This window comes from Symphalangus syndactylus, chromosome 21 (assembly GCF_028878055.3).
Source record: "Symphalangus syndactylus isolate Jambi chromosome 21, NHGRI_mSymSyn1-v2.1_pri, whole genome shotgun sequence".
Taxonomy (NCBI): domain Eukaryota; kingdom Metazoa; phylum Chordata; class Mammalia; order Primates; family Hylobatidae; genus Symphalangus; species Symphalangus syndactylus.
The window spans coordinates 57,091,878-57,107,087 of NC_072443.2; the positions used below are offsets into that span (position 1 = coordinate 57,091,878).

General features: G+C 41.7%; 1 protein-coding gene across 34 annotated transcripts in view; it reads right to left on the reverse strand.

Moving 5' to 3' along the window:
- Positions 1-15,210, reverse strand: part of ATG7 (autophagy related 7) — a 279,894-nt gene that overhangs the window by 159,387 nt on the left and 105,297 nt on the right. For 33 of the 34 annotated variants that reach the window (XM_063630317.1, XM_063630305.1, XM_063630318.1 and 30 more), the window contains one exon: positions 12,330-12,410. The exons of the other annotated variant lie outside the window; for it this stretch is intronic. In XM_063630317.1, coding sequence (XP_063486387.1) covers positions 12,330-12,410 — 81 coding nt within the window. The remainder of the gene's footprint in view (positions 1-12,329; positions 12,411-15,210) is intronic. 34 annotated transcript variants of the gene reach the window in all.

Genomic DNA, 15,210 nt, shown 5'->3' on the forward strand with positions numbered 1-15,210 from the left:
TATAAGAAATACATTCCTCTGGGTATCAGGATTCCCTTTTCAAGGGACAAGATTTCCAAAGACAGCCTGCAGGAGCCTAACCAATCAGTCCTCAAAGATGATAAAAATTTAAAGTGAAATTATTCCCCCCCGCCCCCCGCAAATAAATACAATGGAATTCTATGCATATGAATTAATCCTACCACATCACTGAGAGATGATTAATATGGTAGAAAAGTGAATAAGAAGTTGGAAATCCTGGACTTTCATGTAATGTCTCTGAGCCTAATGCTCTCTCCATCTGATAGACTGGGAAGCGCTCTTGCTAGCCAATTCATAAGACACTGGAAAGGGATACTGGGAAAGCATCCATAAAATGATGCCAAAGGAACAGAGAAATGCTGTAGCACTTGAAAAGATTAAACCAAGTCCTCCCTGCCCATGCTGCACTGGCTTCCAACCCATTTATAGCTGCGGTAGAAAGAGCAAGATGATTGAGGCTGTAAAAAGGCTTCCAAGAAGCAATGTGGGACAGGGACAAGAACCGCTGTGCTGACAGGCAGCAGGCATGACCCTGAGCCCAGCACTGCCATGCTGGTTCTCTTCTGTCCCTGCCTCTAACAGCACAGAGAAATTCAGAGGGAACACAGACAAGAAACCTCTCCCAAGATTTATGCCAGCTCATCTAAAGTCGTAGGCTTAACATTGGCCACAGATACCTGCACAGATCTTCGGCCTCCAGGAAATGAGAATTCAGCCTTCCCCATCAGTGCATGCTCCAGGGAACATTAAACCTCAGCTTCATTTTGGTTAATAATTAAGCTCCTAGATTTACAGCTGACATGAAAAGGGAAAAGGAAAGAAAAAGACAAAAGAATCTAAAAACCTGCACATTAGTATTTGCTCATGTGTTGAGGCCAGGCCCTTTTTTGTTCCCCTCCCTTTTTGTCAACTTCTAAAGATGGAAAGTTTTTTATGGCTGTAAATGACAAAAATGAGTATATTCAGGAAAGGAAATGGGAATGGCACCTGATCTCTGTTCAGACAAAGGAGCAACGGAAAACACTGACAGTGCCAACTACATGACACCCATCACACGAGCTCTTAATTCCATCTTCATGGCTATGGTACTGCAACTACTTTACACTTGAGGAAACTGAAGCTCAAAGTTTGAGATACTTGCTCAAGGTCACATGGTTAGTGGGTAGCAGATAAAGCCAGTGCTCACTGCTGCTGCACTAGCCATATCAATATGTCCTGCCAGCTCGTAGCTCAAAATATAGGATGCTTTTGAATTCTCTTTTAACGTTCTCACTTGTTCACACCCATGTGCCATTTTAAGCCTTGCAGTACTTTAAACAGTTTTTAAAAATTTTCCTGCAAATTGCTCATTCTCTTTATTCACAACACACAGCTTCTAATTACTTTCTGAAAAAATAAAAAATAAAAAATCAACCCCACCCACAAAGGTCAAAAAGTTACCACTGCTGAGGCTATTATGAGGAAAATACTGTGAGAGTGAAAGCAATTTCCCAAGAAGAACGTATCAAACTAGCACAGCCCAACAGAAACATACAGTCTCCCCCAGGGAGCATTGTGAAAGGGTCCATTTGTTGGGACTGCAGTCCTTCTGCTGAGTGGGATAGGATGACATAGGTCTCATTTTCCAGGTATACTTTCAGCGCCTATTGGAATATTCTCAAAAATAGCAACTAGTGAGTGATTAGGCAAAGACAGCAGATATTGTTAAATGAAACTCTTGCTCCTCCAATAGAGCTGGAAGACACATGTTTTTGTTTTCTTACTCAGACATTAGTCTATTAGCAAGTCATTTTGCACTCATTTTTTTTAAATCTGTGTGCCTTATGATTAAAATCAATCTTCCTTATCAGTCAAGTCAAATTGAAATAATGAAAATATTGTACATAGGCCTATTAGCAATTTTATGGAAGGTTTTACTCAGGCAACAAAATAAATGGTCTTCTTTAAGAGCGATGTTGAGCTCACATCCCACATTTGGGATACGTAGGAGGTTTCAACACAACAATGAGTAATTAACACTTGCCTCAATCCCCACTTTCGTTACCCTCTTCTTTCAAGGTCCTTTGTGGAAGAGCTGACATATAAAGAAAGGAAAATGTAAAGTACAACTGAGAACTAAGAGAAATCCAAATTTTTCCCAGGCCTTCACACATAACACAAAAATATGCTTTTGCATGGATTTCTATCCCAAGTTGGAAGGCCAACTTGGGATATTTCTTTAAAATATCCAAATGCTTCAGTGAATCCAGAGTCAATTACAAAGACACCTTAGCTGCCTAGACTTATGAAAACAGGTGAGTTCAGATCACGATTCAACACATGCTCCACAGTAGTCCTCGTGGGAGGCTGAGCATATATTCCAATGATGATGCTGCCCTTACTCAAGACTCTGCTGAATGCACACTTGTGTCCTGTCAAGAAGGCTCCTCTAATTTGCAAAACTTGCTCATGTGTATTCTCTGACTGTTCACATTTGGCACACTTGCAGTAGCTTAAGGCCCATACAGGTGGTATTTTCCCATTTTAGTCTGATGGCTGTAAATTCAAGATGTCTAACTTTGGTATGTGATTTAACCAGTCATTAGATATTCTAGAGAAGAGAACCATGTAGCTTTTTCTGTGTTAAAAAAAGCACTAACAAAACTTTCATAATGAAAGAATTATATAAAACTAGAGAAGGTCAGACACTCTAGAAAACTATTAAGTTCATATCCATATCACTATCATAAATACAGTATAAGATGTTATATGAACAAGTCATAAGGGTAACTTCAGGAATAAGACATTCTCACAGTTCTTTCACATCTCTTTTTTTTTTTTTTTTTTTTTTTGAGAGACAGGATCTCTCTCCATTCCCCAGGCTGGAGCTCAGTGGCACCATCTCGACTCACTGCAACCTCCACCTCCTGGGTTCAAAGATTCTTCTGCCTCAGCCTCCCAAGTAGCTGGGATTACACATGTGGCTAATTTTTGTATTTTTAGAAGAGACAGGGTTTTGCCACGTTGGCCAGGCTGGTCTCGAACTCCTGACCTCAGGTGATCTGCCCCCCTCAGCCTCCCACATTGCTGGGACTACAGGCGTGAACCACCATGCCTGGCCTATATTTAGGTATTTAAAACAATCTATTTAAGTAGTGATATATATATTGTATAAAGCCTGTGTGTGTAAGAGCATATATGTCCATAAAAGCTTTCCCAGTTCCGGCTGATGGCTCCCTTGTTTCAGCAGCTGGGTAGCAGTTACAAGTCCATGTTCCTCCCTCCTTATCTTACAAAGTTACTGAGGGTATAGGCAACAGGATGAAGATGAATGTACTACATAAATAAAAAAAAGAAAAAGGGGGCCAGGCACGGTGGCTCACACCTGTAATCCCAGCACTTTGGGAGGGCAAGGCAGGCAGATCATGAGGTCAGGAGATCCAGACAATCCCAGCTAACACGGTGAAACCCTGTCTCTACCAAAAATACAAAGAATTCAGCCGGGCATGGTGGCAGGCACCTGCAGTCCCAGCTACTTGGGACGCTGAGGCAGGAGAATGGTGTGAACCCGGGAGGTGGAGCTTGCAGTGAGCCAAGATCACGCCACTGCACTCCAGCCTGAGCGACATAGTAAGACTCCTCCTTTAAAAAAAAAAAAAAGAAGGAACATGAACAGTGGCTAGTTGGGGACCCTTGCCCATCAGAAGTCAAGTCAATGCACCCTACTAGCAGAGGGAGAACTAACCCTTTGAACTCTAAGCAGAGTTAGTACCGTCCTCCATTACCCAGTTGGATACAGCTGGGCCTAAAGCTGATCAAGAGACTACACAATCTCAGAGACACAAAAACTAGTGGTAAATCAGCCCCTGCATCTCCCTTTACTACAGTTAAGGAAAAGGAGTCCCCAGAGATAGACGGTGAGTTCCCAAAGCCATAGGGGCAGCCATGGTGGGACTGGTTGCAACTCTCATATCCTAGTGTCTCATCTAGGAGAGCTTGGGAATGGTACCAAAGAAACACTCATAGAACAATGGTGCTTTAGTAGAATCCACAGGGACATTTCAGGGACTTCATGAAGCCTCTGAAATTGTCCGTAAAACTGTGTGGCTTTGCATTTTATTTTTTTGCTCTGTCGCTCAGGCTGGAGTGCAGTCGCGCGATCTCTGCTCACTGCAAGCTCTGCCTCCCATGTTCACCCCATTCTCCTGCTTCAGCCTCCTAAGTAGCTGGGACTACAGGCACCCGCCACCACGCCTGGCTAATTTTTTGCCTTTTTAGTAGAGACAGGGTTTCACTGTGTTAGCCAGGATGGTCTTGATCTCCTGACCTCGTGATCCACCTGCCTCAGCCTCCTAAAGTGCTGGGATTACAGGTGTGCACCACCATGCCCAGCCGGCTTTGCATTTTTAAGGGGAACAGTGGTGACTGCTTTCATCAGTCTGAACACAATCCATGACTCAAAAAAAATTTAAGAATAGGCTTGGGGATAAGACTAGAAGTGAATGAGATTAATTCCAAACTAAAAGGAACCCAATTTTTCAATACCCTGAAGACTATGCTTGGGCCAGGCTGCCAGTGGAACCATCTAAGGAGAACACAGCCCTCAACTTTCTGGTCTGAGTGGCAAAAGGGATCCTGTAAGAAAAAATTTGTCTGGGAAAACTAGATGTTTGTGACCACAGGTGACAGGGAAAGGAGTAATCATCTCAAGCTCTAACTACTAATTAGGTGGTCTTAAAAACCACAGGTCAAAAGTAACGAGCAAGGCCGTGTTCTCTGGAATCATGGAAAAGGAATGCAAGGTTTCTGCAGCCTTTCAAAGGCAGGGCAGCCTTGGCCTTCAAATCCCTGATTCAATCCCTCCCATTATACCTGTGTGTGGACAGTGAGCCCAGAAAAGACTGCATGTACCTCAGGAGACCTAATGCAATCACAGGGGTCTTTGTTTTCTTATTTCTGATGTCAACACCAGTCCCAGGAGTGGGCAAAGGCCTTGGTACTTGGCCACAGGGAACTGGATACACGTCAGCCACTGCAATTTCCCTGGGAAACAGACAATATTTTCCCTACTCTATGGATGAGGAAATAGAAGCAAAGGGAGAAATGTCCAAGGTTTTTCAAGGCGGTGAAGAGCCAAGAGTTCCGAGGTTAAGGCTTGTAGCTAAATACTCCTCACCAGCTCTGGCTGTATATTCCATCTCCTTTTGGGAACCAAGCAGTTCTGGAGATTGGAGAAAACACTAGTTGCTAAGGACAAGATGTGGGATACATTTTACACCACACAATCATACATATGGAATCCATCATACATTAAAATAAAAGATTGGAGGCCTTGCTGGGTAAATGAGATAGGAAAAGAGAACCTGGGGTTACTCATCATTTTCCAAATCAGAGATTTATATCCCTTTTGGAAAGGGGGAGGAAAATCTGGCTGCAGCCCAGTTTTGAGTAATATTTGCCACTGAGAAGCTGTATGCAAAGATTCCTGGCACAGGCTGCGGAGAGCTCTTCCGATTGGGCTCTGGCCAGTCCTTGTAAATGACTGAGATTTAAAACCCTATCAAATCTGAGAAGCAGGGAGTATCCTCAATACAGCACCATAAATCCCTTATAGTAGGAACGTTCAGAGAAAAATGATGTCTATGTATACCTATATACATATATATATATATATATATATATATATATATATATATATTTTAAGTCAAGAAGTGTCGACATCACCAATTAACAGTGATCTAAATGGCTGGATCGTGGTTATTTTCTTTCTTAAATATATTTTCTGATTTTTCTGCAATTAAAAATCCATTGCTTGTGAAATAAAGGAAATATAAAATATAAAAGTTAATAAAGTGTCAATAGAGAGCCAGAACTTATCTCATTCAATTGACTCATTGAAGAAAATAAATGGAGGCGGGCAGAGTGGGGGAGTACCTTGCTTGTGGTCACTTGGCAGTCCAGCAAGGGATGCAGAGCCAGGACCCTGGAAATCCCCTGACTTCCTGCCCTCCACACTACCCTGCTGCAGCTGTCGGATTCCTTAGGCTAGGAAACCCCCTAAAAAGCTCGGTGCTGCTAGGTAAGCAAGAGTTTTATACAGAATTGTAAAATTCAAAACAGCAGCTTTAAGCATTAGACAATATATACCAGATTCCAACTCCAAGGATGGCCAAAATTAAAACGGCACTCACAAAGACAAGAGGACAATTTGTAGAAAATTGGGTGTCCCAGGCCGGGCGCGGTGGCTTACGCTTGTAATCCCAGCACTTTGGGAGGCCGAGGCGGGTGGATCACGAGGTCAGGAGATCGAGACCACAGTGAAACCCCATCTCTACTAAAAATACAAAAAAATTAGCCGGGCGCGGTGGCGGGCGCCTGTAGTCCCAGCTACTCGGAGAGGCTGAGGCAGGAGAATGGCGTGAACCCGGGAGGCGGAGCTTGCAGTGAGCCGAGATTGCGCCACTGCACTCCAGCCTGGGCGACAGAGCGAGACTCCGTCTCAAAAAAAAAAAAAAAGAAAATTGGGTGTCCCAGGCTCAGCCACAACTGCTCTACTGAACAACTTCATAACTGTGCCATGTTTTGTTGTCTCTGGCTATTATACATGCAATTCTCCACTGCCTGGAATTCCTCGTGTTCTCTCCCCCAGGTGTTTCTAGAAACTCCTACTTGACCCTTTAACATCAACTCAGAAGTCATCCTCTGCAAGGCCTTCCCCGGTCATCCACATTTACAAAATTAATTGGTATTGGGATGCCATAACAAGAAGACAGACCTTGCTGCAGGGCATTTCACAACGGAACAGATCATTATTGGCTTATGAATCTGTCTCACCCTCTAGACAGTGTTCCTTGAGGACGGTGGCCATTTTAATCATCTTTGTATCTCTGGCACACAGCAAGGACTCAAACATCATTTGAATTAAATGAATGTCTGCTAATAGACACATGGTAACAGTTTAAACCTTCCTTTCAAATCTATGATTTGCCTTTCTAAGTGGTGCATTTGCAAAGCCCTTAGGTGACAAGTTGCTTTGGGACAGAGGTTTCTCTTAAACATTTAAGTAGCTGGCTGGGCGCAGTAGCTCACACCTGTAATCCCAGCACTTTGGGAGGTTGAGGTGGGCAGATCACAAGGTCAAGAGATTGAGACCATCCTGGCCAACATGGTGAAACCCCGTCCCTACTGAAAATACAAAAATTAGCTGGGTGTGATGGCGCACGCCTGTAGTCCCAGCTCCCTGGGAGGCTGAGACAGGAGAATCACTTGAACCCAGGAGGCGGAGGCTGCAGTGAGCTGAAATCACGCCACTGCACTCCAGCCTGGCAACAGAGGAAAACTCCGTCAAAACAAAACAAAACAAAACAAAAACTATTTAAGTAGCTAAGTTGACTTTTGGTATTTCATGCTTCTTTTTGGTGGGGGTTTGGGGGCACGGGCATAACAGGGTCTTGCTCTGTCGCCCAGGCTACAGTGCCGTGGCATGATCTCAACCTCCTGGGCTCAAGGATCCTCCCATGTCAACCCCTCAAGTAGCTGGGACTACAGGCATGTGCCATCACTCCTGGCCAATTTTTGTATTCTTTTGTAGAGGCAGGATTTCACCATGTTGCCCAGGCTGGTCTCGAACTCTTAGGCTCAGGTGATCTGCCCACCTCAGCCCCTGCAAAGTGCTGGGATTATAGGTGTGAGCCACCATGCCTAGCCTTTCATGCTTCATAAGTAACAAGAAAATATGATAGATGGTAGGTAGGATTATATATCAAAAAATAAATGGTCAGGCTGGCTATGACAAAGGCCAAAACAAAGTACGATTTACCAGCTGACATTTATTATTCCTACTCATCCCTTACCCTATCACTCTTCAAGACATATGCCCAGATACACACAGAAAGCTAATAGCAAGTCACTTTGAGGAGTTTAATCATAACCCATCAACAGAAGAACCTATTGCGTAGTCAACACCAGAATGAGTGTATTATTAGGGTTGCTAATCACTAAAATCTCAAGATCAGGTTTCTGGGCACATCTTGCTACATCTGCGCAGGTCCCAGATGGTATGCAAAGCAAGTCTGGAGCCTGATTCTTCCTAACAGCCTGTTCCTGCAATATCAAGAAGGTTGGAGTAATAAAATTGTGCAACAAGAGCAACAATACTCTGCACGCAGTCTCCTCCCGCACAGTCCTGCTCCTGACTCTGCAGGTCTGAAAAAAGGTTTTGCTCAACTTCTGGGTCCCAGAAACAAGGTTATTATTGCATAGAACACCTGAAGGTGCCTAGCTTTACACCTTATAGAGAAGGACTAGTCATAATATACAACATACTTCCCCTTCCCCCAGAACTGACTGGGAAAGGGTACCTGGGAACCTTCTGGAGTGATGGAAAAACTCTAATATCTTGATGGGAAGAGTGTGGGTTACATGGGTGTATACATTTGTTAAAACTTACAGAGTTGTTTTAAGATTCATACATTTCACCATATATAAATTTTACCTAGAAAAAAAGAACTATGCACAAATAGGAACTCTAGGTTCTAGGTTTATTTTCTGTAATAGTATGGGCTAGCAATTTTGAAACTACTTCCTGTATATTCTAGACTTCAGCAAGTGAGTAAATATATCCAGGATAGGGCTGGACATGGTGGCTCACGCCTGTAATCCCAGCACTTTGGGAGGCTGAGGCGGGCGGATCACGAGGTCAGCAGTTAGAGACCAGCCTGGCCAACAAAGTGAAACCCTATCTCTACTAAAAATACAAAAAATTAGCCAGGCATGGTAGCGAGTGCCTGTAATCCCAGCTATTTAGGGGGCTGAGGCAGGAGAATTGCTTGAACCTGGGAGGCAGGCGGAGGTTGCAGTGAGCCGAGATTGCAGGTTTCTCACTGTTGGAGAAGGTAGTCAGAAATATGGAAAAGGGAAAAGTAGCACACCAAAAGGAATATAATATATAACTCTTGACATGAGGAGACAGCATCACTTCTTTGGTATTTCCACCAAAAATTCATAACCTGAATCAAATCATAGGGAAACATCAGATAAATCCACATTGAGGGAAATTCTACGAAAATAACTGGCAAAATATCAAAACATCGAAATTAAGAAAGATAAAGAAAGATGAAGTAACTTTTCCAGATTGAAGGGTGCCAGAGACACGACAACTAAATGCAATCTTTGATCCTCAATTGGATCCTGGTCTGGAAGGAGAAAACCTATAATGAACATTAACTAGTATAAACAACAACATTGAATACACAGCCTGTGGATTAGAAAATAGTATTGTGCAAACATTAAACTGCCTGAATTTGATAAGGGTATTGTGTTTAGGTAAGAGAATGTCTTTGTTCTTTGGAATTTACATTGAAGCATTCAGTTGTAAAGGATCACAGTGTCTCCAAATTACTCTCAAAATTTCAAGAAAAAAATGGGGGAGGGGAAGGGAAGAAGGAGGGATTGGAGGATGACAGCACATATACATAGGGCAAAATGTTAACAATGGATGAATGTGGGTAAAGTGTATACCGGAGTTTCTTGTACTATCTTGCAATGTTTCTATTAAGCTTAAAATTATATCAAATAGAAAGTTACCCAAAAATACTCTACTGCCAAAAAATATTTAGGTGAAAGTCTAACAATAACAAAGTAATTTAATGCACTACAGGAAATTCAGGAATATTGATTTTAAAAATTATACTTTTCCCTCTGGTAGTAACGTCACAATACTCTAGTTAGCTTGGAATTTCTTTGTAGAAGTAAAGGGCAACTTATATAAACTTCAAATAAGGTCTTTTGAAATTTCATTGACAAATGCAATCTGTTTAGAAAGTTCTACAAGACAATAAGTAGAAACTGGAATGAAAGTACCTCTTCACCACCCACCTCTCCCCACCATTCTTCAATATTTTTCCCCTAAGATGGAACAATTCACCTCGTTATGTGCCAACCTAAGATCAAATAGGATAAGAAGTGATTTGTGGGTAAATGTTCCAACTTTCCTGCTTTAGAAGCAAAGCACTGTATTCTTCCCCACCTCAGGCTACATAAAAAGCTCTCGCTTGCGTGCATGCTCGCACTCTCTCTCTATATATATATATATGTATGCGTGTGTATATAATGTATCGCTTTGTTTTGTTTTTAATAAATAAGATAATGAACAAGTGCTTTACTATTCAGCAGAACTTATTCTACTTCCCCAATCTGTCTCTATTTGTGGTTAAATCAAGACACAAGCATGGCCTTGATCCTGGTGGGGAGGAGGAAACATACTGAAAACTACCAAAGGAAAAATTACTTCATGAATGCCAAAGGATAAATTTTTAAGTCATTTTTAGCCCGAAAGAATCTTTTGAAACAACAACAACTATGACATGACTCTGTATAACATGTATTATACTAAATATACATTAAGAAAAATTCACATACCCAGAGATGAAAATGTAATTGGATTTGTCATTTTAAAGTATTAATGTTGGGTTTGCAGATAATAGAGAATGACAATGTCCTAAGCGAATAAAGAAGGTAGCCAACTAAGTAAATGCTGCGTTTCTACTGTAAGGAAATATGTGCATAAATGAAGCAACCTTTCCAGCACAAAAGAAATTTAATACCCAGACCACATGAAAAGTGATCGCTATGGGAATAGCACAGCTGTTAAAATCCAAGTCAGTTTGTATTAAATCGTCCAACATGTTTATGTAAAGCAGGACTCTCAGAATGATCACCAAGAGGAAATAATTTTGCTAACAAAAAAGTGATACCTATGTTTAATTTAAAGCTTACAATAAGTGTGAAAGAAAAATGCTAAGCTATTCTCTTTTAAAGTATATACGGAACGCCCAGTTAGTTGGTATGCTTGTGATTCTTTTATAACAGTATCTCAAAGGCTAATTTTATTAGAAATAGAACAAGAATGAATGAGTGTTTGCATTTCACTTGGAGAACCCAATTATCTTTATTTCATTGACTAGCCAGACCAACACAAAGCCATAGAAAACCTGGCACCTGTGCCAAATGATTTCAGTATGAAAATTAATACTGCCAAGTTATTTTGAGACCAGTTAGCTCAACCATTCAAAGAAAAAAAAAAATCTGCTCCACTAAAGATGTAGTATACAATCCTAAAACTTGCATTTCTGAAAATGGGGGTACATGCAGACATCCTTGAGGCCCTGGCTTGAGCAGATATATCTTAAAGGAAACTACAGAAAGAATGGGCTCATGGGTAACTACTGACAAAGTCTAAACTTGAAATCTCAACATAGGCACTTGGGATGCATAATAAAACGGGCTTAGTTTACTTCGGAAGCAAAAAGAAAATAATTAGTCTAAACTTTTGAGCATCTAAATGTAACCAAATTTATCAACATTGCTTGTCAGTTCTACATTCAATTTTAGAGAAACTGGTCAGGATTGTGCTTCCCATAAAATATAGCCCAAGCACAGTTTTCAAAGGAAGCTTGTCAACTCAGAATAGAGAACAACATCCCTAGAATTCTCTTTCTTCCACGGTGGCAGACAGATGAAGGCTACACAGAAAAAGAGTCCCAAATTATAACTGAGAAGCCACAGTTAAGGATTTGTGGTCACCAACATTATTTTGTATAGCACTTCAACATGAAAATCTTTACTTATCAGCAATCATGAGCCTTAAAAGCCCAGGTCAAGTCACTGGGCAGTAGAAGGCTGAACAGGACACTTGAAAGGAAATCAGCTATTACATACAGTGTACATGTAAAAATCACTCAGACGGTATCTGAAAGCCTATTAAAACATGAGATGCCATCACTGTAGTTTTGAGATATATCAGCCGTTTCCCATTACGATGGCTAACATACCAGCTCTATTTTTAGAGCTTCTGGAAAGATCAAAGCTGAAGGGGCCCTTTTAGTGGCTCCCCATACAGGCCCCTAATCTCTGTTTACTTTTTCTTTGTAATTATGTGGATCTGCAGAAGATGCATAGCCAGGGCTGCCTCACCCTCAGAGCAACGCTTTAAAAAATTGCTCTGAGGGTCCCTGCTAAGAGGGAACCCTCTGGGGAGGAACAAAGAGCAGTAAAGTTCAAATTCAAGACAAAATTAGCATGATTCAAGTATTGATACAGAGTTGAAATATTCTAACTCAGTCTCCCTACACATTTTCTCAGGCTGGTTTTAAACCACTGTGAGAATGAATACAGATCCATGAAAACAAAGTCCTTTCTGAGGGTTTAGACCCCACCCTTCCCCCACAAAAAGCCCTTAGTTGGTTTCAATGGCTCCAGCTGGTGAAGCTGTGGTCAAATGCTGTTTGCTCACTTTTAGAAACAAGTCCCTCTAATACAAAATGACTTACTTTGGAAGAACAAGCTGTACATTTGTCAAATGCCAGGCTGACGGGAAGGACATTATCAAACCGTGACAGAAATCCCCGGATCTAAAAACAAACAAAACAATTCACATGAAACACACAATGACCACATCTATGAAATGCATGTCTGGTTTCTGACAAGAAGTAGGAAATGATTAATATGGCGGCCCGGATAGAGATTATGAGCAAAAATAAGTTCGAAATTGGTATTTTCCCTTGTAATGTAATCAGTTTGCAGAAGAACTATATTAGGTCCTTTATTCCATTAGGAGCCAGGGCTTACAAGCTTTTCAAATATTTCTGACCTAAAAACAAACTGACTCTAAAATACAAAAAGCAAGCTGTAGTATCCAAAGTATTTTTTAACAAATGTCTTCCAAAATGTAACAGGTCCACTCAACTCTTAGCTCCCACATGTGTTCTAGTGAATATGGGATAAATACACATTTCTACAACATGATTTTGGGTGGGGTCTCACAAGGAAAGATGGCTTGGGGACTGTGGAAGGCAGAAATGGCCCTAGACATATATCCAGTTATTTGCTTGATTTGCAACAGATAGAGATAAAATGTAAAACATCATCAGATTTATGGGGAAACAGCACCACCTTGAGCATAAACTTCTGGACTACAACTGAGTTACATTTCCAGAGTATCAGCTATAATCAGGTTTTACAAACTATAACTGAAGTAATTTATTCAGAACATTATACCTCTATATACAATACTTACACCAAAGGGGGAGTTTTAAGCTGTTCTCTATATCATAAAAATATGAATGGTAACATCTCTAAAGTCTCCATAGGACTCAACGTTTATAATAAACCAGACAACACAAATCTTATGAATTAATTTATTTGAACTTTCAAATTCCCCATTTTATGTTGAAAAACCTCAGGCTCAGGAAGAATGGCAACTTGGCTCAGGTAAACAGTAAGTAATGGAGTCAAGACTCAAAAATAGGCCTCCTGATGTGAACCTGCCCCAGGCCTGAGCTTCTCTGCTTCCCCCCTCCCCCACCCCAGAGTATCACAGCGTTTGTCTTCAGCACTAGGTCTCCTCACAACTTTAACACTCTCACTTGAATAGAACAAGACCCAATCCACTACCCTTTAGCCATCCTATTAACACCATGCCCTCTCCCTCAAACCCCCACCCCCCGAAAAACAAACACACAACTTGATAAACTCTTTAAAGAAAAAGGCTTCTTCTGAGTTTTGGATAACTCCATCCTGATGCTCACACTGTAACAGTCTTAATTGTTTGTGCATACTTATCTCTGGAAAAAAATAAATCAAACCAGGAAAAAAATGCCTACAGCAATTTTTTTTTTTTTTTTTTTTTTTTTTTTTTTTGAGATGGAGTCTCACTCTGTCACCCAGGCTGGAGTACAGTGGTGTGATCTCAGCTCACTGCAACCTCTGCCTCCCAGGATCAAGTGATTCTCCTGCCTCAGCCTCCCCAGGAGCTGGGATTACAGGTGTGCACCACCACACCCAGCTAATTATTTTGTATTTTTAGTAGAAGCGGGGGTTTTGCCATGTTGTCCAGGCTGGTCTCAAACTCCTGACCTCAGGTGATCCGCCCACCTCAGCCTCCCAAAGTGCTGGGAGTACAGATGTGAGCCACTGTGCCCCGCCCAATTTTTAAGATGTCTTTATCAATGTGCTATGTTTTTTTTTAATGCAATCCAAGATCAAGTGTTTGATAGAAATGATAAATTCGGGCCGGGCGGGGTGGCTCACGCCCATAACCCCAGCACTTTGGGAGGCCGAGGCAGGCAGGTCACCTGAGGCCAGGAGTTCAAGACCAGCCTGGACAACATGGCAAAACCCCATCTCTACTAAAAATACAAAAAAACTTAGCTGGGTGTGGTGGTGGGCGCCTGTAATTCCAGCTACTCGGGAGGCTGAGGCAGAATTGCTGGAACCCAGGAGGCGGAAGTTGCAGTAAGCTGAGATCACGCCATTGCACTCCAGCCTGAGTGACAGAGCGAGACTCCATCTCAAAAAAAAAAAAAAAAAAGATAAATTTGGTAACTGGTGTAAGTTAGATAACCTCATCATAAACATATGAAAATATGACAACCTTTTAGTTCCTAGTATCTCAGGAATGTGGTAACCACTTCGTAATCCATGACCTGAGGCATAATCAGGGTCATAAGTTTGCTATTCAGGACGTCAAAACAAGAGACATCAAAATAGCAGAAAAGAGTTTAATAGCAAGTCACAAATGGAATGCTGAAATCTTCACGAGCTCTGGAAGTTACAGGCTTGAGAATACTCACAGTGAGTCTCCTCTATATCCCAATTACTTTTATATTAAGTTAACTTAGAAAAGAACTTTATCAGTCGGGCACGGTGGCTCACGCCTGTAATCCCAGCACTTTGGGAGGCCGAGGCGGGCGGATCACGAGGTCAGGAGATCGAGACCATCCTGGTTAACGTGGTGAAACCCCGTCTCTACTAAAAATACAAAAAATTAGCCGGGCGCAGTGGCGGGCGCCTATAGTCCCAGCTACTCGGGGGGCTGAGGCAGGAGAATGGCGTGAACCCAGGAGGCGGAGCTTGCAGTGAGCCGAGATTGCGCCACTGCACTCCGGGCTGGGCGAAAGAGCGAGACCCCGTCTCAAAAAAAAAAAAAAAAAAGTAAAGAACTTTATCACATTTAGCATATTTTTCCATTAAAGTTTTTTAACATGGCCTACAAGTCATGTGTCCATCTATATTTCATGGAAAGGTTTCTGCATGCTGTTTTCTCTAATACGGTTTTTATCAAACTTACTTTATGTTGCACAAATAGTGGTAATTTTCTCTGATACTGTCTTACCATTGGAGGTGAGCAGGTAAAGCGGAGGGACAGGGAGA